The sequence below is a fragment of the Melozone crissalis genome, unplaced genomic scaffold (genome assembly GCF_028551555.1).
Source record: "Melozone crissalis strain CALT ecotype California unplaced genomic scaffold, PUWL_Pcris_2 ptg000036l_1, whole genome shotgun sequence".
Lineage (NCBI taxonomy): Eukaryota > Metazoa > Chordata > Aves > Passeriformes > Passerellidae > Melozone > Melozone crissalis.
This window is the reverse complement of record NW_026535814.1, coordinates 14809980-14835929: the sequence shown is the minus strand read 5'-3', so window position 1 is coordinate 14835929 and position 25950 is coordinate 14809980. Positions and strand designations below refer to the sequence as shown.

The window sequence follows — 25950 nt, the reverse complement described above, 5'->3', positions numbered from 1 at the left end:
CTTGTCCATTCTCATTTATAGTTTTAAATGTTATTTGGGATAGAAGCAATTTTAACAAATTCTAATCTATTTGAAATACAGTTAAAGGTCACTGTACTGACAAGACTACCATACAATACCACAGAAGGACCAGGGAAGACTACATTTTAGCTACATTAATGCTTTCACTTTTATTTAAGATCTACTACTCGAGTATTAAGAGTTTTATTGTAACAAACTGGCAATAGTATCTCTAAATTAACCGCATCTCTGATGATCCCTGTTCCTATCCCCTTCCACAGCTCTCCCAACAACAATCTGACTCTGTAGTTTTATTGAGCACTTAAAAAGACTTGGGTCATGTCTCAAAACATTGCCCATGAACAGCTGCACTGGTTTTTTTTACAAGTGAATATTGGTCTCAGAAAACTGGTAAAGCAATTTGCTATTGATGAAGTACCTGGTGCTTCTGCAACATTTCTGGACAAAAATGCACACTGGCAACTTGCACAAAAGCTGAGACTGAAGGAGATGCAGTCAAGTACAAAAAATCCAAACACACTACGGCTGCCCCTGAGAGAGAAAGGACTCTAACACAGATACCACATCACACACATCACTTCACAGTGTGGCATCTGCAGCCTATAAACTGCACTCCCAAGAAAATACCAAAGAACAGTGTGCACTACAAGATCCTGGACCTCATTTGACTTCTGATCGAAGGGAAGAGGCTACTTTTGCATATAGAGAAAGCTGATACTGAAGAGAGCTAGGACTCACTATGCGGCTGCTGAGCCTGCAGAGGTTCTTCTTTCTTGAGTGGGATCAGTTCAACTGCAGGAATTTTTGATGGAAAGGATTCACCCTAAGCAGCTGGCTCAATCTCACCTTTTGCCATCCCACTTTACAGGATATACACATGAAATTCTGTGCCTCACAAGGTTAGATCTAATCAGAGTAAGACTGTTTGGCTTTCAGTTTACCACAAATCCAAGTTCTAGAGGAGGCCACCAAGCACAAATGCTGAGAAGAGTCTAAAAATTACTCCAACGAACACCACCAGCTGCTTATTTGCTGAAAAGTTACTGCAGCTGTCACAGTTCCTTGAGGGAAGTGACATCTGTGCTCAGAGACAACGCTCCAAGAGAATTAGCATTTGTAACAGTTGTACACTCTGGGTTACTTCACCTTTTCAGCCTGTCATGCTGACAGCCTCGTATGTCACTCCACTGGGTAAAAGGGGCTGCTCTGGAACTCCCCAGTTCCACCTTCCACAGAACCCTGTCAGTGTGGTGCTCTGAGCAAAGGAGGTTGTTCTTGGTGACTGCTGAGAACTCAGCAGACAGCAGAACCAAAATGTCTACTGGCTTCAGGAATTTAAGTTTTGTTGATTCATTTTCTCACTCTGATTACAGCCTCCACAGACACACTGAGACTTTTAAGCAAGTGAAGCGATTTTCTTTGAAAATAACCAGAGCAAAGACATTCAGACAATATAACTTCTGTAGAGATATGATGGCATATCTTACCAAAAATCAGGAATCCACTAAGATTTATTTTTTCCATAAACAAATGTTTTCTTCAAGCCCTCATTAGAAGACAAAAACATACTAATTCAAGTAGAATTATGAATATGTGGCAGCATCTTCAGTTTTCCTGTGTAAGCAGAGAGCTTAGAAACTTGTAGGTGCAATACCACTCATATTTATGCCAGTGGATTTCACTCAGATGGAATTGAAGATTCGGAAGGAAAAAAAAAAACAACAAAAACCACCAGATGACTACAAAAACATCAGACCACTGCCACAAAGAATTCTGGCCTTTCCTCCAGCATGTAGTGGTTCTTTATTTTGAAGGCGCCATTGTTCGAATGGATGCTCTAGCATCCTAACCAAGAGTATAATTAAGTTTTAATTGTGACTAAGAAAGTAGTAGTATATCAAAACAGCCTGAACTTTACTCAACCTCACAAGATATAGTACCTTTTCAGTAGAAGAGTGGAAGAAATTTTAAACTAAAAGCTTCAAACTACCAGAAAACAGAAGTGTGCCAAACCCAAGATTAAGTGACAGTAATAGACATACATCTTACAATAAAATGGCACATTTATTATCCAGAAGCAATGTAGTAGAAACATGATGTCATTTGTTAAATAATTGACATGATGATCAATGTGATATTTTCACACTGGAATATCCATTTGGGAAAATACTATTCTACATTCAGAAAAATGAATCATTGGTGATTAAACAGGTAAATCCAGAGACTTCTGCTGATCTGCAGACTGACTAAGCAGAAAGGTCCATCTAGTATCTCAACAATTAAATATATGGAGCATTAAAACATAACTACTATGTATGAAATAACCACCTTCTCCACTGAAGTGATCAAACCAGTATCTATTATGCAAAAGACAGGATAAAAGGACAAAATGCAGAAAATGTCTTAATGTCTAAAATCAATGAATCCCATAGTTTGGAAAGATCCTACAGAAATACACCATGACCATACTCTCGGTAATTTTTTTTTTACTTTTAAGAGCAGGAATTACCAGTGTTCAAGCTTGTGCCAATTGCTCTCTGAGAACAGTTAGTTTCTACCTTTCCTATACCCTTTCATAAAGTACCTGAACAGAACACACTTGTCTTAGTGGGCTGAAAACACACAGATCCCTGAGCCACCCCTCATTTCTCCTGTTTCAGTCTAACAACCATCTTTGCAGATTTTCACTGGACTTCCTCCTATTTGCCTATGTCTACCTCGTGCCAGGGAACCCAATCAAGCAAACCACTCCAGTGCTGTCTTGCAAAATGTTGAAAAGGGGAAGCCACCACTTTTGCCAGGCTGCTCACTATACTCCTGCAGCCTTATTTTAAAATAAAACCAAATTCAACTCACTTGTTGAAAGTCACTTTCTAAATCCACACATTAGCATGAGTCACCGCTATGCCAAGCGCTGCAGCCCCAGGAGATGACCAGGGTTTGGGGTCACATGATTAATACTGTGCAAAACAGAGCAAGAGGGTCTCCATATTAAAGACTAGTCCCAAAAAAATCAGAAGGCAGTAGTTGTCTATAGAGCTCATGTGTGTATCACCTCCAGACTGATACACACACGCCAGCAAAGAACTGAGACAGTTTTTGAAATCAGACTAATTCTGAGATGTATCTGTCAAGAGAATACTGAGTTGCCAGAAGCAGAAACATTCTGCACTCTTTGTAACCCAGACAAGCACGCAACTACTGCTGCCAAGGATCAGTATCAGTAGGGTGAAACTTAATATCCATCTAACAGATACTGAAAATTTTAGTCTGCCAGGGGGTGACCAGTTCACTCGGTGGGGTCATTGCACAGTAAGTTTAGGATTTTGTGACTTGAAGAAACACTGAATCATGCTGTAGATCACAACACGCATCTAACGAAGCTTCTCCTACCCATTCAAATTTCTCCCTTGACCAGAAATCATCTAGCATCAGGAGGCTGGCAGACAGAAGAGCTGAGATCTGAAGACTGTGAGGTCACAGGACAGAAATCCTGACACAGGCATCAAATTCCTCACTGACAGGAGACATTGCTGAAGAACACAAAACTCATTTAAAGACAACACAGGAATAACTTAGCACTGTGCTGCATTACTGAGCAATTAATGCAAGTAATCAAGCATAATCTTCCAAAATAAACCATGTATTTTCACCCCATCTGCTTTCAGCTTTTACTGACTCAGGGAAGAAACTTGTATCATTACATGCTCACTTTCAAGTCAAAGAAGTTGATACAGTAGCACATACCTGCACTACTTGTTTCTGTGGTTGTGTCGGCTGTGCCGCTGAAATTTGCATTTTGTCCCGAGTGCCCCGGGTACGTTCACTGCCCACTGAAGTCATCATATACAGTATATACAAAACAATGTATGTACAAAATACAAAATCTGAAAGAAAAAAAAGAGCATGAGTTAAAGGTGGATACTGATTCAATAACCAAATAACATAAGTACAATAGTTTGAACTCCTGCCTTTACTACCAATTCTATACAGAGACTCATGAGAAAGCAGCTTTAATACACTATTTTTGGATTTACTGCAGTTTTTAACACTAAAAGGGGAAATGCAGTGGATAGAAAGCCTTTTTATCCACTGACTGGAATCTGTGTCAATTTGTACTTCTAGATCTCACAGCTTTTTCTAGTTATTTAATATACAGACTTTTCTGTTGGCTAGTCTGATTTTTAGCTCCAGCTGCATCACTCAATTTTCTATAATACCTGCTGTCTAGTTCTGATGCCTGGAATTTAACTGCTCTCACATCCACTCAGAACACTACACAAAAATCGTATTCATGAACTAGATACTTCCTCCTTTCCCTACTAACAAAACTGCTTTTCCTGCACATTCATGGAGGTCATGGCCAATTCCAACTCTGCTTCTCATCTTTCATTTATAAAAGAAATTATTACTATTAGGTTTAAATCCAGCCTCTAAAGCCAGTACTTTTGCTTTATTCTTCCTCATATTTACAGAAACAATTTATAAAACTACCTATCACCCTGCTTTAAACATACTGTGGCTGTATGGCAACAGAGAAACCCCAAAAAAACCCCAAATCCACCCCCCACATCATTGTTACCCCATCTGTAGCTCTCAGCTTTCATACTTATTTGTTCTGTAGTACGAAAATTACTTTGAAACAAGACATTATTATTCCCCCTGTTTGTAGAGCATTTAGCACAGGACTAATCAATGAGCATGGTTTATTGCAGTTATGGCAACTGCAACAGATCTTTCAAATGGTTAGAATGCTCACATTCAACTGCTTGGTTTCTGTCCCCAAAAGGTCAGAAAGTAAAACTGAAAATTTCTGGAAGTAAGGACAATTTGCAAGAGGTGTACGTGGGCAGAAGGAGACATACAAACAAACAGCAAAGTGCTTCTGCTGCACTTCCATTATATGAGCAGGCCTCAACACAAAACTTGCTAGGGCAACAGCTGCCTAGCACTGAGCTCAGTGCACAATAACCACAGAGTTACAGAAGCTCAACTGGAAGGGACTCATCAAGATCACCAAGTCCAATTCCTGGCCCAGCACAGGACCATTCCCAAAAGTCATACCATGTGTCCAAGACTATTGTCCAAACACGTCTTGTGCTCTGTCAGGCTTGGTGCTGTGACCACTTCCCAGCTCCAGTGCCGAACCACCCCCTGGGTGAAGAACTTTTATTATAATACCCGAAGAAAAGCACCCATGACACAATTCCAGGCTATTCCCTCAGATCCTGTCACTGGTCACTACAGAGAGGAGATCAGTATCTGACCCTCCTCCCCCCTCTTCCCACTACAAGGAAGTTGTAGACTGCTATGAGGACCCCCTCAGTCTCCTGTTTCTTCAGGAAGATGAGCACACTGCAATCTCATGGACTGGGACCTCTTCAATGTCCAACAGAATCACTGACAGTCACAAGTAATGCACATTAAACAATTAAAGCTGCAATGAGATGCTTCAGATTAAATACCAATTCATGATACTCCAGAGCCTCACCTACAATCAAAAGGACAATTAACTACATTATCACCTAAATCTCTTCTTTAAAAATACATTTCTGTTGGTCAAAATTGAACCCTGACATTGAATCTATTTATGTACTAGCTAAAACATTCAATAATGCTTTAATGTCTGAGAGGAAAGTGTATTTCCATAAGAAATATACTCGATCAGGAACTGACTGCAGTTATAAGCTGTATTGGAATCCTGTGTTTCTACAACTTTCTGAATGCACTGAACAAAGCCAATCTATGTCACAGTCCCTTAAAGCAGTCTAAGTGCACTGTGTTCTAAGGCCCAGAACACACAGACCTTCAGAGCATTGTGTCTGACAAGAACGCCAGATACAGCCAAAACAAAAAGTTACCTGAGCTACTGACACCATGTTCTATGGAATGCAGCAAAGTATAAAGGGCTGCGCTCCACCTCAGACACTGCCCTGAGCAGGGACACGTGGCTGAGGCTTCGCGCCCAGCCACACCTACTGCAGAGTCAGGGAGGCACTGCTTCCAAATTATCACAGTGACAACAGTTTTGAGCATAAGTGGGATATTATTAATTAATTAAATGGGGCTGAACAAGAACATTTTCTTGCTCACAAAGCAGCTTCTTATTCTCTCCAACTTGTCGTTTTCATCAAGTCTGTTTGGCAGGCAGCTGTCACAGTAATGAGCAGGATATCACAAACTGATGAACTTAATTTTAACTGTAGATCAAATGAGGAAATATGATTTGAGACTGGGAAGAAGAAAACTCTTAATTAAACTCTATTTAATAAAGATTAAAAAAATATTCAGGGAAGCAGATGCTTCAGCTTCCATGTCAGCATCGGGTGCAGTGCAGAAGTCCCCCACCAGCAGTTAATACCTGACCTTGCAGACACTGCAATTCTAATAAGTAACCAAAACAGCTGTACTTGAAAAAACATATAAAATATTAAATGAACCTAATACTATTTTCATCACTTTCTATATCCTGGTACAGAGCACTAGTGAAAAAAAGGAGAAAGTATTAAAGAAAGAGAGGGCTTCCCAAAATTCTTGTATAAAGCAGTGCCTTTATTCTCATGACAATTAATGAATATGCACAAGATTCCTCTAAACTTTTTTTCTTTTTTCACTGATGTAACCTAGTACCCACAGACCAAGGTTGTCTTTACTAATTAAAAAAAAAACAAAAACCAAAACCCAAACAAAACTAACATTTAAAAATGCCTTTATCATCAGTTATGACTGCAGTTTAAAAATTTCCATTAAAAATGGAAAGCAACAGAAGAATCTATGATGAAAGCTATCCCAACTCTGTCTTTTATTTTGGTTTTCTGTCTGTACAGCATGTTTTAGTCCAACGACCTATACTACAACTGCAGCTCCAGAAATGGCTAACATGGAATGGCAAGGATTATTCTAGCTTAAAAAAGCAGGAACAAAATATTATCATTTAACCCTTCCTAAAACTACCAAATTCCCCACCTCCAAAGTCTTCATCCCTTGTCTTATCCAACACATTTACTTGTGTTTCTGCTTTGGATTTTAAAAGGAAAAGAGAAAGGCAAATAATCAAAGATTAATTGAACACATATCAACAAAAATAGCAAGTTTTTAAAGCTATTATGATGTTTTCTGTGGTATGTTGTTCTATCTTCCTTCAGCAAAAACTCTAAGCCTTTTAGACTTAGAAATCAGAAAACCTAGAAACACAGAGGACAAAAGTTGGTTTGACATGGTCGCAAGCCCCCAAGATACAGGAAATCTATTACTGAACTTCCAGGAACAGACACAGCAATAGCAACAGCAACTGACTTTCAAGATTCCTCTAGAAGTTAAATATTCACTTCCTCAGTTGAAAAAAGATCTGCAGTTTCAATTGCTTTCCTGAGGCAGTCTCAAGTAAGTTACTTTCTTGATTCCTGGACAAGGAGCTGTGATAAACCATGGAAAGACCTCTCTGAACACCTTAAAAATGTGATAGCTTTTTTATATTTAAAATATAAAGCTACCAGTCAAAGATTTCTCACAGTGACAGGCTTAGGAAAAGGCTGCAGGACACTGCCTCAGGAGGGCATAACTACTGTATATGCACAGTGAGCTCAGATTTTACTGCTCCAGCTGTAGGATTACATGAGCAGGAAGAAAAGAACAGCAGAAAAAAATTACGTCTGCAAAGCATCGATGTAATGCATTTCCCCTGAGTGCTGTTGTCCAGAGCATCTCACCATCTTTATTGCTGATTGAAACAGAAAGAGTTTGCAGGAGTCAGATGTTCCTCAGGAGCCATGCTGATGGCTCAGGGTCTGTATTGCCCCAAGCAACCACACTGAACGTGAGTTTATGGATCCTGGGAGGATTCATGTCTCATCTTACAGTCTTCTATGGCAAATAGGAAAAATACTGCCCTGCATCACTGGCAGAACACTAAAGGAGAGAGAAACTTTACCATCTGTATGCTCTTATGTTTTACCAAGGAAAGAGTATTGCTGGGGACAGTCTGAGTACCAGCACAAACACAAACTAATACATAAACAAGCCATGTTAACAAACTATAACCAATAACCAAGTGACTATTCTTACTCATCTTTTGAAAGCCCTCCAAGTTGTTACTTGAAACAATTATCCTGCTAGGCAAATCTATAACTAGCTAAGAACATGTTCCCATCTGCAAAAATCAGAAATTTCTCCTTAATACCAGAAAAAAAGAATTTATTTTAAGGATTAGTACTCCTAACCATATGCTATGCAAAGTAAGACAAAGAAATACACAAAGACGTCTTACAAATAAAATACAGCACTTGTTAGAAGTTTTGGAAGAGCAAGTGCTCCTCCTCAAAAGACTGGAGTTAGGTAAAAGCTGGTCACATATTCAGAGGCCAAAAGTATCATGTGGACAAAGGACTGAACACAACACATTTTCTAGTAGTAGAGCATGTTTCAACCATGGAAGCTAGGTATTATAATTAACTTTATTTTTTTTAATCCTCTGTTTTTTCCTATTATCCCAGTGTGTCTGACTGAGAGATGTGCTTCACATTTCAGTATATACTGGTGATTCTCTAGTTTTAAGCAAAATCTACCAGCTACACTCAACAGACATCCTGCAGACTTGTCCTCATAATTTCTTTAAAAATATTGAAGCTTCTGAGGCAACTTATACCCTTGTTCATACAGAAATTTCTGAAGGAAGAAATGCAACTTTAACTGGTATTTACAAAAAAAAAAAAAAATAGGTAAGACAATCAATCACATCAAAATCAGAGAAGTCTGACTAACTTCCACCTAGGACTTTATCTTCCAGACAGCCAAGTCAATCTTCAGACTTGTGAAAAACTGATTAGCAAAACTCACCCAGCTCCACTGCTGTCTGTATGCACCTGAGTGACTCTGGACAATCAAAGGCAGTGAATGTCCTAAAACATTCAGAGAACTTGACCTTATGTTTCAGACATCAGTATCCACAAGGAATCAGGTTCTGCTCTCTGAACTAATATGTTTGCATAGGACCCATGCTTGCAAGGGCCTGCAAAATGCACTAGTTACCAACAATTATGATTAACTGTACTGAAATTGCAAGGAACAGAGAGGCACAGACAAAATGCACATTGCTTCCTAAGCACCATACTCCGGACTATCAGAATTCGGTAACAGAGATTAGACCACCGCTGTTGCCATGAGACCAAAAAAAGAAAAAACAAACAAACAACCCAAAAAAAACCCCCACCACACCACACCAAAAAATCCCCAAACCTACCAGGACCAAAACAGGAAAAAAAAAAAAAAAAAGCTGCACTGGCCCAAATAAAAATGAAAAAATGAAATATATAGGAAACAGGAATTCTCTTTGACAACCAACCATCAGGGGGATTCCAGACACTCCAACTGAATAATTCACTGCATTAACTAGGAGGATTGGAAAAAACATTAACTAGTATTTAGTAAAAAAAAGGTTTATTACAGCCAGGGAAAAAAAAACAAACTAACTAGCAGGCTTTTCAGAGTTGAAAATCATTATCCTCTGCAACCAGAACCAACACAACCCTCCTGAAGTCTCTCAAGCAAGTAAAGGATGGCTGAGCACACTTAAGGTCAAAAAAACCCATGGTTGGACTGGAGGTTTAGTTCCCCTTTGGGACCTGGCTCTATATTCACTTGAAGTTCAATCCATAGCTTGGGCAGAACCCAAACAGTTTGTTCCATTAAAATCAAGTATCAGCTCACATCTAATACCACACAACTGTGAGCAATCACCAGAAATGGCAAGCCTGCTCCCCCACTCCTTAACCACAAAATATTGCTCCTTTCCTTCAATTGGGCTAATGACCCTGCAGCTGCAGAGGGAGTCGGTTCAGCAGGCTCACGCAGGAGCAAACTAAAGCCTCTAAAACAAAACAATCAGTCAGTTCAACAAGCTTATCCAGTGGAACACTATGTGGCTATACAACTGCTGAATCTGACAAGAGGGACAGGGATCAAGTTCATGAGGAAAGGGGGAACTTGCTTTTAGTAGATAGGCACCATTACAGCACAGGTAGAAATATATTTTGTTTTTCTGGGATCCAGTAGAGCACTACTTGGTCCCGGTCAAGCCCATGCATGCAATCAAAAAAATTAGAAACAATTCTCTATAGGTATTTTAAAAACAATACAAAAAAACCCAGCCTCTCAGGAGAGTTTTGAAGAAAAGTATACATTTGAATATATAATTATCTTGGAAGAAAAGAGGCTTCTATCACGTTTACTGAGGAACACTTCATGTTCAACCTCTCAGACACCTGTTAGCATCCAGTTAGTAACTTGCAGCGAAGAGTATATTTAAGATTTGGAGGCGCTTTTATCCAAAGAACAGGAGGGTATAAGCAACGTCAGAACAGCCACACTGACACAGCTTATGTTAACCCAAAATAGTCTTTTCCCCCAGCTACGGAACTGTATGTTTACATTCAGCTTCAGACATTAAAATAGATTCAAACTAGTCCAAAGCAACTTATTCACCCATAACAATCTTCAATGATTTTGTATGCACAACTGAATATTTAGTATACTTTTGCCAGTCATCTATGGATTTCACTTTTAGAGGAATAACACAATTAAACATCCACGCATTCCCTCAAAAGCCCCACCTTGACAAGGTTTGTTTACTCTGTCAGCTCATTAAAACTCACAGCAACCCCTCTGAGGGGGAAAGGAGGAAATCATTGAGGAAAACAGGGCTGGGTGACTTGGAAGTTCTTTGAATGGCTCTCTCCACTAAAAGAATCACAAAGCAAAGCCTCTTCAGACTGCAATAATTTGCAAAGCTTTCCAGCCTGAGATGAACTCTGGGGTCAGCAAAAAGCCCAGGTGGGCTCAGGGCACACACATATATATATGTAGGTGAGAAAACAGCTGCAAAGTACCAACTACACAAGTTATAGATGTTCTCTTCAAAGAATACATGAAAGTACATAAGAACTCAGGCCACACTCTTGTTAAGCCATCAATACTACAACACAAAAAAAATACTTAAGTGGCCAAAACATCTCAGATAAGATTGAAGTACACCACTGAAGCTGCACAGGGTTGATGACCTTCCTGTGCTAACTGTGACTGATTTGTCTCAAAACCACTTGTTCCTGCCCTTCTTGGGACAAGGTCAGCAGGACACTTCCAGAACAGTTAAAGCTTGCACTGTCAGGCAACACACCACTCAGGCTTCTACCAGTTTGTCAACACTATCAACAGTAAGATACAACACTTAAAACCAAAAAACATTTCACTGGATCACCCCCACTTACCACTACCATTATAATCAACAGCTACCTTGTACTCACAAGATGACTAATGCATGCAACCACAAAAAAAAGAAAAAAAAAGCTGTTAAATAACAAGTGAAAACTTTTAAACCAACTTACTAGGAAAGCTAATCCAGAATAAGCTGTTTCAGAAAATTAAACAAGGAAAAAAAGAGCAAGGAAGAAAAAGTACTGGGAACAGCTGGCTTTGGCTATTAAATGCTAGAAATGCATACTTCAGCTACCTGCTCTGATATAACAGCCTATACCTGATCAGCCTCTAAAATGAATTGCTGTTTCTACAGAAAAACAACCTGAGTAGTAAGATCCAAGTAGAAAGCCAGGCACTCCAAATGACACCAAGAACCACATAACAGCTGGCAGGACAATATTCAGCAGGGGGAATTCTCTTGGAACAGTTTGCTCAGAAACAAGGTGTCACACAGGAAGCAGTGCTGCACATCGGACATCTCGCTGCCAGATCACAAACACACTCCTTGCCTGCACTTTCCCTGCCTCCCCCAGCGTCACCAAACCACTCTCTCCTGGAACAGCTTCCAAAGGAATTCTTTGAATAGAAACAGATACAAGCAAGAGGACTAAAAATAGCAGAGCAAGAGCAGAGACATTCTCACACTTGCAGAAACACACTCAACTGCATCAAAAAAAGGCCCCTATTTCATTCACACTAGAATTGACAGTGAGGGACAAAGTAGAAAGTGCCACCACAGAAAAGTTTTGGAGGGCAGGATTAATTCAGACTTATGCCACTCATCAGATCACATTACAACACATACAAAAAAAAGCAATGCTGAAATTACAAGCCACAAGTGATATAGAAGGAAATACACTCTGTAATCAGTAATGCTGTATCTATAAAATGTGATAGCAGATTTCTGACTGTAGCTTCAGTTTTGGTAGCAACACCAGACAGCTCAGTATCCTTCCTGAACCTTCCCAACCTCCAAACTAGACACCAAGGGAAGACTACCAGCACAAACCACTGGTTGTGATACGTTCTCATACTCAGGAGACAAAAGAAAGCTAGGATTCTGGCAGAAAATCACTTTCAAATAAAGCAAAATATTCCAGAACATCTTTCTATACTCTTTGTCCCAGATTATATTTCTCAAGACTAATCTTAGGCAGGAATATCCACCAAAACAAAAAAAGCTTTTTTTCCCAGTTGTTTTTTTGTTTTTGCAGTGACATACACTGTCTCTGAATTTAAAGTCTCAGAAGGAGGAAAATAAACAATAGTTTGTAAAGTAGTGTTAACCATTTCCTGTCTTCACAATCACCGTACATCACATCTTAATGAAAACTATCAGCCATTTGGCTCAGTTTAGCCTTTTAAAATTAAAAAACACTGTGAGAAGTGAGTGAAATCCTCTTACAAACTTACTGTCAGGTGCTCAAAACCAAGAAAGAACTAAAACAGCACCAAGAACTGAAAGCCATCAAAAATCACTTCCATTTCCCTGCCACCTCTGGATTGCTCTCTTACAGTCACAACCATTTTGTCTAACTTTAAACAAGCCGGTTTGACAAGTTATCTCTGGTACTAATCCTCATATTGACTTGCTTCAGTCAGAAACCTTGGGTTTACCCCAAGCTTTCCCACCTGATTTTGAGTATTATTTTCCTCACAACCACAGCTTCTCAACTTGGTGTCACGTGTAAATTCAGCTATTTCATCAGTCTAGAACTCATGTGAGGTCAGGTCTATCTCATCTGCACAAAAATGATACCAAACTTTTGAAAGAGATGGAGGATTAATTATCTTTACAACCTAAAACATGCTAGAAAGAAGTAGGCAAATAAAAAGTCCTCTATGCAGAACTCAACTGAACAGCAGGAATTCAGTCATTCAGGCTGTTCTCGTCCTTGAAATTAAATCAAAATTAAATTCATCCCTCACATCTTCATTTCTTAAATTTTCTGAGGAAGATACCAAAGAGACAAGGTGCTCACATAAAGCATCAAATTCCGTACAGTTTTACTGCATTTAATTCAATATTTACTTTCTCTCTAAACATAAAGGGGGTGGAGAATGACCTGTATGCTTTTTCTAAGACCCATGGCCACTGTTCCAACTCCATCTGTATCTTCTTCTGTTAATCTGGTTGGACTTAAATGTTATTGTGTTTGCTGTCTCCAGTAGGAAGTTGTCATTCTCTCCCACCACTTCTTTCCAAGGCAAACCAGCTCACAATAAAATTCACACAATGGCAAGAGTAATATTGTCTTTTAAAGTTCACAAAATCTGAACAAGCATATAAAGCTTCTCTTCAAAACTCCCTTCCTATTGTTAGGCCATTAAAAAATTCCTTTTCATATTAATGTATTCCCTTATCTTCAAGTTAACATTCCCTTCTAACATATTTTTGTAGTCCGAGTTAGTTGAGTACAGCATAGCAATGGATCACAGTCCCCGATTCCACACAGGTATGCCAAGTTTATACACTGTGCAAGGCAATATTAAAATGCCTAAGTAGAAAATGTGTTTTCTAAAACATTCCAAGAAGATGATAGTGACCTGTCCATTTTACCACAAAGTCTGAAAGACCAAGCACTTTCCTGCAAGATGAAGTTACTCACTTTTGAAACAAAATGGAGTTGTACTCTACACACAGCTCCTGAAACAGCTTATTTATTCTAACTGTACACCTCACCGTCAGCACACATATGAATTCTGAGACTGCACCTGGAATACACATTGTGCTAACCACAGTATCCAACTCTAGCAACAACACTGAAATATTACAGGTACCAGCTACAGAGTGCATACTGCCTCTATAAAAACTTCACTAAACAAATGGTTTGACAATGACAATATTTAAAACCATTTCAGAAAATGTGTTGTAAACATCAGTTTTCTCCACGGAAGTCAGAAAGCTGTATGTACACAGAAATCAAGCAAAGGATGAGCAAGGAATAATCAAGATAAAACATTACAAGTCCTAAAAATTGCATTACAAACTTAAGTAACAGCTTTTTAAACACAGTAATAATTTTCAGTCATTTACAGAGCCTTGTTAAAAAATTCTAGCACAGCAAGGGGCTGTTAAGTGCACTTGCTGAAAAAGGCCAGATGACACTGTAAATAAATTCAGAAACCAATAGTAGACAAGTTTAAAATGTAGAACAGTACGATGCCTTAAATGTGTTCTCAATTTAACACAAGACTATTTTTCAAGTTCAATGAGTACAGTGTCCAAAACATGGCTTTTTGAAAACCAGTAAGAACCTGAATCAGTAGAATAAAGTAAAAATAAACATTTAAAAGGAAGAATGTAACATACCTCCTCTGATCAGGGAAAAAAGTACAAGAGATAACAGTCACCCAAAACTGCAATCAGCAGAAAATAAATGACTAAAACCCCATCTCACCTTCAGAACACTGAAATTAGCTGTTCTGCGGGGCTTTAAGGTAGTTTTTTTGAAAAAATACAAGCCTCATCTAGGTAGGTACTGTCCTTTTGGTTCCTTCAGTTTTTGATGTCTAATATTAGAAAAATTGTACTTACCAACCTTGTTGCTATGCTCTAAAGCTCTTAGGAAAAAGGCGTTAGAATGACCTTAGTTTTGATATTCAAAAGAACACTGCCCTGAAGTTTGAGTTTTTGAGATTTGTTGGAAGATACTGTGAGTTTGCAGCCACATCATAGGAATTCCTGCACAGGATCAAATGCGAGACTGACAGAATGGGATAAAACAACTCTCAAAACACTGCATTTAAACATTATGGAGTACACATACAACTGCTGAAAACAGCAACTTAAAAGAATAGAATTTTTACTTCCATTTATTCATGAAAGTTCATTTGAAGAGTTGTAAATACTTCCAAGTAAAACACTTTGCGCTCGTTTTAGGATTTTATTTTGCCAAAGAAAGAAGAAAGGGAAGGAAAAAGTATGTTTAAATCGATTATCTCACGCTAAGAGCCAGAGACATAACTTCCCTGAAAACCATTCTAAAATCTCAACTCTTGTATACAGAACAAATAAAAGCCAGAAAATTCCTAGGACACGCAGCACCAAGAGTAAGGCCTTCCATATCTGAGGTTATGTTAGACTTTCATACATATTCTAATATGCAAGTACATTTGAGAACACAAACCTTTGACTGATTTATCAGCTCCTACCAAAATCAAATGAGGAATAAAACAGAGATCAAGGAAATGTAATGACATTAAGTGAGAAGAAAAACTAGGACAAAACCTGGTGAATCAAAAATCAACCTTACAAACTAATGTGAACACATTAAACACTGTAGTTTTACTTCAGAAGCAACTAAAATTAAATAAACGTTTATCTGGAACTCACTTGTCAGCAAACATTCTAGCATGACTGAAATGCAAGTTGTTGAACCGCCAGAAGTACACTGATGTCAAACTACACTATAAACAAGTATTTCTTTAGCTGCATTCTTCTAGAGCTTTAGCAAGATATCCAATTGTGTAAAAAAATTCAAGTTCCAGACACACATGATATTTTTTTGGTTAACATTAAGTCTTTTGGAGGTGTGATGTTTTGAATTTAACACAACTGGGAAGCTTTCCTATCATCTTCTTCACGAGGACCTTTTGAGGAGCCTTATTCTTTTAAACTCATTTGAAGCTTAATAGAGATCCTAATCTTTTAATTTTTTTAAGATAAGCAGAGGGGATATTTCCACCGTTTATTTAAATTAGAAATTTGGGTAATTTTGAAAATATATATATATATATAAAACTTTTGAAAAAGAGAGATGAAGAATACATGCTATAGGTCAGTATTTCATCAAGTTTTGATACATCCCCAAAACTTAATCCTTGGGAGGTCAATATACACCTAGTTCTGAAAGAACTAAACATATAACTTCCTCCCAGCTGGTCTTTGAGCTGTCAGGAAAGTAGAGCCCCACACCTCTCCAGCCATAAACACCATACCAGTATAAAATACAATAGAGTTATAATGGCCAAACATGCATTGAGATAAACCAGCCTAGTGTGAAGCTCCATTTTCAAGATTTGCCATGCTTCCAGATTAATGCTTTTAAGTTTTAACTATAACAAAATAAAGTTCATATATACATTTTAGCAAAATGTTTGACCTATGTTTACATGAGGTTACTTCACCCGGTAGGGCACTTGAGAAGCATATAGCTGAGATTTTTCAGGAAATGTAAGAGGTGGTAATATTCTCATTTTATTCAACAGAATGACTAAGGAGAATCTACCAGGAGAATTAACTTTCCTCAGAATTACTGAGTGCCAGAAGAGATAGTTTATCTCCTTCAACATTTCTGTTTTAGAAAAGAAAAAAAGTACTACCTTAAAAAATTTTCTGTCTTTCCAGCGTATCTGTTCATATATAAGCTTCTGGGGGATACAGCAAATTGTCAATGCTACACTACACATAGCCATAAATGCAGAACAAAAACACATTTGTAGGATTACCAAAAGTAGGATGCAAAACAACCTCGCAGCTTTGCAGTCGGCATTACCAGAGAGAGACACAGCCGCTACACACTAACAGAGCAACACCGTTTCAAAGGACTGAAACATAGTCTCAGTGTCAAAGAATTCACCAGGCAGATTTAACAGCCAAACGGGATGTTGAGAACAGAGACCCCTTTCTCTCCCCCAAGTACTCCACCATGGCTAATCATTCCTGGTATTATTTCATTACTCACTTTCAGTGTAGTTCATCAAAGCAGGAATTCTGTTTGTTTGTTAAGACACACCTAAGTTTCCCCAGCATTACTGATTCTACTTACATGAACCAGGCTCCGAATAATTTGAACAAACAAATCAAAGTAGCAACGCATCATATCAAGATCAAGAACACCAAACTCTCCCCCCTTTTTCCCCCACCGCAAACCTGTCTTGTAACTAGCCCCAAGCCACATCCTCGTCCTCCTCCTCCACAAGCAACTCACTCTGTCCTTCTCCCTTCACACATTGCATTAGAACCTGTCTGTTAAGACAAAGAAAGGATCATAAAAAGTCCACATTAACAACTAATCCTAACTTTTCTCCAGTACTGTGGAGCAACTGGAAAAGGAGAAAGAGTTGTATATCAGCTTTTCAATCAAGGTCTGTCAATAAAGGGGACCTACACCATAAAAGCAGTTCCTGGGCCCTCACCACTCCTAAACAAAGTCCCAAGAAGAAAAATTATGCTACTCCAGTTGCTCAACTTTTTCATTTGTTTTCCCCCATATTCAGTTCCAGTTTCAAACAGCTGTTTTTTTGGCTGGGTAGAAAGGCCTTTAGTTACCACAGTGTGGCTCAAATGTTCAACATCACCTTGCTTTTGCCTCAAAGGCAAGATGCTTCAGTCAGTATGTTTTTGTGTTCAATTTTTACTTAAGTAGTAAAATTAACTAAAATTGGATGGTTCTGCAGTTTCTTGCATTATGTTTTATCATATTTTATAGTGAGTGAGTAATTTCATAACTAATGAAACACTTGAACATCTCTTGATCTGCCATTTTAATGGATTTGTTTATTGAGGACAATATAAGTTATACACATTCGTGCTTTGCTCTCTCTCATGGCGAAAGTTCTCAAAATCACTCCCCAGTAATCCACAGAATCAGCAAGGGAGCAAAGTCATCCAAATATTTGAGGCAGGTTTCCCAGCAGAAACTACACCTCAGTGACGTTTCATTTTGATTGACTGTTCTACAAGAGTCATCCCAGCACTTCCCAGATTCAATAACCCTAGCTATGCAAGTAATTTTAACCATCTAACTTTATTTCAACCTTTCTCTACAGCTGTGGAGGTCTTGCAGTTTTTGGGAAAAGTGTCTGGGCTTGCAAGAGTACAAAAACTAGGCTGGTCCAGTTAGCTTCTAATTTTGGACTCCCATAGTTCTGCAAAGTGTGGGCTTTAGTCTCATTAAAAAGTACTTTTAGAAATACTTATGATGTACATAACGTCACAAAATGGAGTTCGATATGCAGTAAGCACTCAGTCTAACCTCTCCTAAACAATGTATTGCACTTCAAGTCATATTTGCAATCCATGCAATTCCTAGACAGAACATACAAAGGACCTGGGCAATTTTATCACTGTCAGACAGTGATAAAACAAACAGTGTTCAACCTATTTCTTCCCTCACAGACTGATGAATTATTGTTTTCAATTCAGCTAGAACCAGGACAGTCAATTAGTCCTCATTTGCAAGCACAGAAATTATTCAAATTTGAAATACTCCTCTTACTGCATTTTCACAGTACTTTCTCTGAACCCACCCATTTCACAACCAACCAAGAATCATTACTTACTGTGAATACCACACCACCCATACTAAATTCAATGCTTAATCCACATCTTTCTCAAAGGCCAGTAAGGACATATAAATTCAGTTTGCCTTAAGGACTACAGCTCTAACTACACCAAGTGGCTGAACCCAGAGAAAAAAGCCTGGGAGGGATGTAGTGCCTCACCAATATGTCTAAGTACCTGAAGGAAAGGGACACAGCCAGGCTACTTTCAGCAGTGCCCAGTGACAGGACCAGAGCAAAAGGGCTGAAATACAGGATACTCCCTGTGAACAACAGGGAACACTTTTGTGCCTTGAGGGCAACCAAACACTGGCTCGGCACAGGTTGCCCAGTGAGGCGGCAGAGTCTCCATTGGAGATATTCAAAACACATTCAGACAAAGCCCTGGGCAACCTGCTGTACATGGTGCTGCTTGAGCAAGGGGAGACTAGAACACCTCAGAATTCCCTGTCAGCCTAAGCCAGCCCATGATGAAGTGAAGGAAAAAGGCAAGAAAGTCCTTTAACAGAAAAGCAGTTATCAAAAACACCTCACAAACTCCATTAGAGACAATTCTCAAGCTCTAGCATTTCTTCTCCCACAGTAATATAGAGAAAATCAAGAGAATTTTCAATTAAATCAGGTAGGTTAAAAGCCATTGGGATAAAATCCAGAAACATGCACTACTACATCAACAAATAAAATGTTAAACAACAAAACCTGGAGTACAGATATGAAGTTGAAACGAGTTTTATACTAGCCGTCACAACAGAGAACTATTAAAAAAAGATTATAAGCATCTTTTTCTAAGATGCAAAGAAGAGTTCCTGGGCATTGCTGCTAATGTGGACATCAATAAACAGCAAAGAAACTCAAGAGGTTGAAGATGTGTATCAGAAGGTGTTTACTCAAACGCTAAGGAAAAAACAAACACTTGTATGTACTCAATAACTTAACTTCACCAACCTCATAAGTCTATTCCAATCTTTCTCTAAAAGAAATTTCCGACAGCTACCCCTTGGCACTTAACCCATGTTCAAAACATTCAGAAATTCATTCAGTGGCTAATTAAAGAAAGTGAAGCACAAGACCAGGAAGTGCAGTACTCTTCACCCTCATCACACTTAGTCACTCAAAGTTAACATCACTAACTTAGGTCTCCCTTATGTCAGTCTCAAAAATGGATCGCAAGTCAGTGATCTCCAGAATGTGTGACTGAAAGTTGAAACACAAGCAGACATCCATCCCTTGGGACACAATCCATCAAATGCATGGACCAGAGTTTCTTGAATACAATATACTGTGTACAGCCCAACAGCAGTGCAAGGTTTGGCACCAGGATTCCTTTCAGATTCCTGTTGCTGAAACTGTGTGTAAGACAACATAAGATTTTGAAAATCAAAGAAGAGCAGAGAAAAAAAATAAATCGGCAATAGCTTTCAAAGTGGACAAACACAGATAATGAAACAGTACAAAGCCAAGCACTGAGGACAAAATAGCCATGATTCAGTTAACATTTAAAAACAGGAAGCAAAAATGTTTCTGAAGCCATATGCTTCATTCCATATTACTATATATCCATCACCTCAAACCACTAAACAATACAAATGGAGTAGAAACAAATAGTGTGTTTTCCTTCCTCAAAAGCAATCTCAATATGGTCTCTAAAGTATCATCCTACTTCCAGAAACTACTTTAGTATTAAGAAACACAAATGAAATGTTCTAGATTAAACCAATGCCAGATGCAATAAAACTGCACAAAGACTTCCTCTATCTATAGCTAACCATTAAAAATATTCAGGAACATGGTCATAACTAGTGAATTCAAATCCTACAACTTCAACCAGAGGGTGGCCAAAAAGACTGAGGTAAGCATTCTTCCCCCCACACTGAAACAGTTTTTAAAAGTACAATGATTCAAATCTGGAGGTTAACAAAGTATTTGTGTTTTCTTCAATTAATTGTAGATTCACATACTGAATGATTCTGCAAGACCGATTCCATTGAACCTGCATCTTCTACAGCAATAAACTGTATTTCCTGTATGATATAGCAGAAAAACAAAACCATAGAGTTCACGATCAGAGTATTACTTCAGGCAAATCTTAAGTCTCAAGAAAGATCAAAGCTCTCTCAACATGGGAAACACTTCATTGTTCATTCATTAATGCAAAATGCTACACTCAGCCAGGTTAAGGAGTCCTCCAAGCTCACCTGCTGGAAGACTGATTTAAGAAGCCTGGGGAGGGAGTGGGGAAAAAAAGCTTGACAATTTTACTTTCAAAAGAAGCCACAATATTGTGCAGGTTCCACAAAGAAAGCTGGACAAAAAGAAACAGAATTTCAATAGTACTGAGAATAGAAACAACTCCATCCAAGGGAGCTGCACTAAGTTGTTCACATAACCTATTTTACAGGTTTTACAATGTAAAGAAAACATAAGTAAAACAATAAGCTCAGCAAAATATTTATGATGTAGTAAAAGCAGGCTGAGCAAGCCATGAGATCTTAGGCATCAGACCATACCACCTTCAAACTGCCTGTCTGTAGTCGCTGTTTACTCCTTGAAGCACTGAGAAGTAATGGGGAGAGAAAGGCTGAGGGTACCACACCTGTGGAAGGAACAGCCTCACAGGAGCCCCAGGCGGATGGGGAGTTCCAACAGACTCCAGTGCAGATGGCCAAAATCAAAGAGTGTGGACTTTCATGTTAGAGCAAAACAGACAAACACTTTGAACAGTTTTTGTAAAATATAAACCTGAAGTAATTGCAAAGGAGGCATTTCACAGCCTTTCATCCCAGCTCTCACTTTAATGAATGTAACCTGTTCAGGGAAGTTATATGAAAAACAGTGCAAGTCCAAACTAGGTCTTCTCTGAAATGCAGAGGACCCAGTGGGCTACAAGTAAACAGACTGTTTGAGAAATAAACCTAAAATTCACCAAAAGCTCTAGCAGAAAAACATTGCAGTGCACATCAATTGTATTTCCTCAAGCGTCTTCCATTCAATAATTCTGAAGTCTACAAATACAACACAATCTCTCTAATCTGTATTTTACAAAGGGGACAAGTCACTTGGCTTCTCCTTCAGCAAGCTCACACAAGGCTGCTGCAAAGCACTGAACTCAGGCATTCCGAGTCCTGCCCCTGTGCTTCAAACAAATAAGAAACTAAGATAAATAAAAAGATTCGTAACAGGTCTGAAATTTTACTCTTAGTCTTTCATGAAGCACCTATTCTAAGTACCAGTACTAAATGTGACTGAAACCGCATGTAAGCATTACTACTAATAGTAAGACTCTCAGTGATGATTATTAATAGAGCATTAACAGTACATGACACATACACCTTTTAAGCACTGCTCACCAGCATGTTACTCTGCTATGACCAATATCAAGAGGACAACACCAGCAACAAACAAAGTGTACCAAAAATGGCATTTTACAAGGAAATAATCACCTAAAATAAAAGTTCACGGAAGAAATATAAAGCATCAACAATCTACTTCTAGGTTCTAGAACTGCACAGACAAGACTATTTTGTTGGTATTCCCCCAAGCCTCCTTAGATTTTAGTGGTGAGTCTGTAGCTTCCCTGTCCCCTCAAACGATCAAACCCTTCTGTAAGTCATGGCACCAGGAGCTTTATGGAGGATGAGCCAAAACAACTGAAACAGTCTGAAGTTCAGAAATGCCATGTTTTTTTTAGTATAGACAGTTCTCAAAATCAACACACTGATAAAACTACAAATTGAACAAAGTAGAACAGAGCTTGTCCAATTCCCACTACTGCCCACCTCCAAGATTATTGAGGTCATAAAAACAGAAGCCAGCTCATTTTCAGGAGTCACAAAACATCATTAATTCTGCAAAGTGATTTAGCCTTGTTTGCTTTCAACTTACCCAGTGTAAGGTTAAAAATAAATTCTTTAAACAAGTTAAGTCAAACCACTGCAGAGAGATTGGGTCCAGATATAAATACTGAGTCAGCCAGGTAGGAATCCAAATCCAGATTCCATTGGAGAATGTGATACAACCAAGGGAATTGCTAAAAGGGCCTGGTAAATATTAAAGAAGCAAAAGCCAGGAGGCTGAGTCGCTGCCATTTTTTGTGAAGGGCTCTGTTTCAATGGCAAGCACTGCTCCCCCTCCCTTCCCTTCCCTTCCCTCACATCCAGCTCCAATTTCTCTACTTGGAAAAAAACAGCTGCTCTCAGGCGAGGACAGCCCCTCCACTCCCCTTCCACAGCTTTCCTTCATACAGCCCCATAGCAAACCCCGAGTTTCTGTTCCACGAAACATCCTGCTCCTCCGAACACAACCAAGGGTGCTCTGCACATCCACAGTCCTGGTGCTAGCACGCTCACAAGAGAGAAGCTTCAAACCAGTCCACCCTGCTCGCAGGTGGCACCCAACAGCACTGCAGACATTCCAGCACAAGCTTTTAAACCTATTCCACATCAGAGAGTTCAGACCCTTGTCATTAGACCCAAACATGCACCAGGTCCTTTCTACATCTAGCTTCTTGCACAGGAATGCCTACCAGTTCACTTCCCTGCTGCAATTTTCTTCAGCAACAGGAGAAAACGCAGAAGAGCGTTCTGTTGTTTTTAAAGGCAACGTAAGTGAGCCCTGCCATGGCACACAATTCCAAGCAACCAAACACAGCCGATGGCAAGGAAGGACTAAATTGGAGAAGGTTCATAGAGGGAACGGTTCATTCATTGTCATGTCCTCAAGTAACCCACTGTAGCTGCTGAGATGTTATTGTCTCTAGGGGTGACCCCCACCACCAGCGAGGGAATGCCCCGAAAGGGGATGAGCAAGACAACATGGAAGCAAAGCCCTGCAAAAGTCATAGATCGATACTTCATCATCCACTTGTTCACTTCTCGAGCTGTCACCTCCCCTCAGCCTGACTCCTGCCGCCAGCCCCACTCCTCCAGCTGGTCCCGCTTTCCTCACATGCCCCCGAGCCAGAGGCACCAACCGCCAGAGGGAAACCCTCGCTGCAGGAGACCAGCACCTCCAAGATGAGATGAGAACCCCTCCTCGAAGGCGGACGCGGTGCAGGACCCCCTCCCGCGGATGTCAGGGGGTGCAGACAGAACCCCCCTCTCCCGGGCCAAGCGGGCACCCCTCTCCAGCCAGGTGGGCGCTGCCCGCACCCGCGGCCCTGCTGAGCGGGAGAGGACGGCGATCTAGGCCAGGGCGAAGCTTCCCCGGGGCGGCCGCCACGGAAAGTAGGGCAAAGCCGCGTCCCCCCGTCCAACCCGCTGGCGGGCGGGCCGGGGCTGGGCGGCCCGGGCGGACACCGACCGACCCGCAGACCGAGGGACCGCCGGGCGGACAAAGCGGGGCCGGGCCCGCGGGGCCTCGGGGGCGGCTGAGGGGGGGGAGCGGCCGCGCGCGGGGACCGTTGGCCGGGACGGGGACGGGTGAGGGGGGCCCCGCGCGCCCCCCGCACGCGCGGTACCTGCCCGGTGCGCTCACAAAGCGGCGGCGGCGGCGCCCGCGACCGTCACGTGACCTCCCCCTTCCTCCTCCTCCTCCTCCACGCGCGCGCGGGGTCGTTTTCCCTCCCCACGTGACGTGACGTGACGTAACGTGACGTGACGTGACGTGACGCCACGCAACGCGACGCGCTCGCGCGCAGCCCCGCCCCGCGCCCCTCACGCACCGCCCGCGCGCGCCCATCCACCGGCGCCTTCCTTCCGCCTCTGCCTCCCGCCCCCTCCCGGTTGACCACGTGTACAACGCGCGCGGGGGAAACCCCGCCCCTTCCTTTCGCCTTCGCGTGACCGGGTCCCCGCCCCTCCCTCGGCGCGCGCCGGGCGGGAGGAAGGGGCGGGGCAGCAGCGGAGCCCCTCCCCGGAGGCGCGTGCGGGAACCCCCGGGGGGCGGGCTGAGGGGGATCGCCCCCCCCCAGGGGCCGTGTGAGGGATCCCCTGAGGGACCCCAGTAAAGGACACCCAGAGGGTCCCTCGGGAGGGGCCGCGGGAATTAACCCACGAGTTCCTGAGGAACCCCTCAAGAGACCCCGTGAGAGCCCATGCGAGGATTCCGCTGAGGAACTCTCTCAGGGACCGCATGAGGGACCCTGTGAGGGACACCGTGTGAGGGACCCCCTGAGAAGCCCCTCTGAGGGATACCATGACGGGGTCCAGTGAGGGACCCGGGTGGCTTAGGAACAGGGCATTTTGGAACCAGTTCTGCACTTCCATTAATTTAAACATCTCCTTCTTTTGAGAAGATGGACACAAAGGCGGCACCCTGTTGACATGGAGAACTCCGGACAAAAGATAGCCGCACTACGGGAGGAGAAAGTCAAGTAAAGTATGGTGGGGATTAATGGAGAATAGGGAGGGGATGGCACAGCAGAATTGTGTTAGAGAACTTGGTGCAGCTTCTGGCAGTCTAAACAATGACAGGACAGATGGCAAGAAAGGATAGTCAATAAAACTTGACTCCTGGGTTTGGGTTGTGAGTCAGGAGGGGAAAAAACCAAACCACAAACAAAAATGTTTCTTCCATTTAGGCTTTTTCTTGCTGTGTATTTTTTCCATTGTGTACAGCACCTCTGGTTGCCGAAAATGCAATGGGTCCTTACCTTTTGGGCATCATTGCAAGGCCTGACATATTAAAGCCAGGCTTACTTACCCTGTGTGGAAGCTGGTCTCTGCTTGGTGCAGAGCAGGCAGGGCTGGTGAAGGTGATGTTCAGATTTGTTCAGCCCTTGTTGCCACCAGTGATGATGTCCCATGGTCCTTGACCTTTGCTGTGGTCTGATATCCTTTACTGCTCATCCTCTATACCTTAAGCCCATATTCTCCATGAAAGTAGAAAGGGCATGAAATCTGATTTTACCCTAAACAGTATCTAAAAATTAATTTGTGTTTTTCATGTTTCTGCCTTCTCTGCATGAAGCAGACAGAGCACTTTAGCGAGTCTGCATCCTTGACACTTAGTGCATAGATGGGCAGGAGCTACAACAGATCCTACTGCTGAGGAGCTGCAAGATCTTCCTGTTCTTGTTTTTTCTCAGTAAGATAGAGGGTCCTTTGAACTAAATTGAAATTCAGACCAAACAGTGCACAGGTATTGTTGATTTTTTTTCATGCAGTTGTTGATATTCTGTTTTATTACTATAGCAGGGGGACAATTAATTACAGCTGTAAACAAAGTTTCACAAGCTTTGTGACAAACGTGAATGCAGCTCCATAATCTGTGTGGATTTAATCAGTATTGTTAGCATTTTTCCATCATGGCTTGGCAATCCTTTGATAATCAAGATGGAAATTTGGTGTGCAGCAGAAAACAACAAAGGCTAAGAGCTCTTGGGATGCTGTAGTGCCAGCTGGAACGTGTCTCTGAAAATCACACAGAATTCAGCCCAAGAGCATTTGGAATGGG

At 41.0% G+C, this 25950-nt stretch overlaps 1 protein-coding gene across 4 annotated transcripts in view; it reads right to left on the bottom strand.

The window, feature by feature from the left end:
- The window catches only part of UBAP2 (ubiquitin associated protein 2), a 184234-nt gene extending 160133 nt beyond the window's left edge, over window positions 1-24101 (bottom strand). For 3 of the 4 annotated variants that reach the window (XM_054283484.1, XM_054283485.1, XM_054283487.1), the window contains exons 1-2: window positions 24014-24101; window positions 3769-3908 (exon numbers count right to left, since the gene is read on the bottom strand). In XM_054283484.1, coding sequence (XP_054139459.1) covers window positions 3769-3867 — 99 coding nt within the window. In that variant the 5' untranslated portion in view covers window positions 3868-3908; window positions 24014-24101. Of the gene's footprint in view, window positions 1-3768; window positions 3909-24013 lie in introns of those variants that run through there. The other variant, XM_054283488.1, reaches the window with a different exon arrangement.
- Between the last annotated feature and the right edge of the window lie 1849 nt (window positions 24102-25950).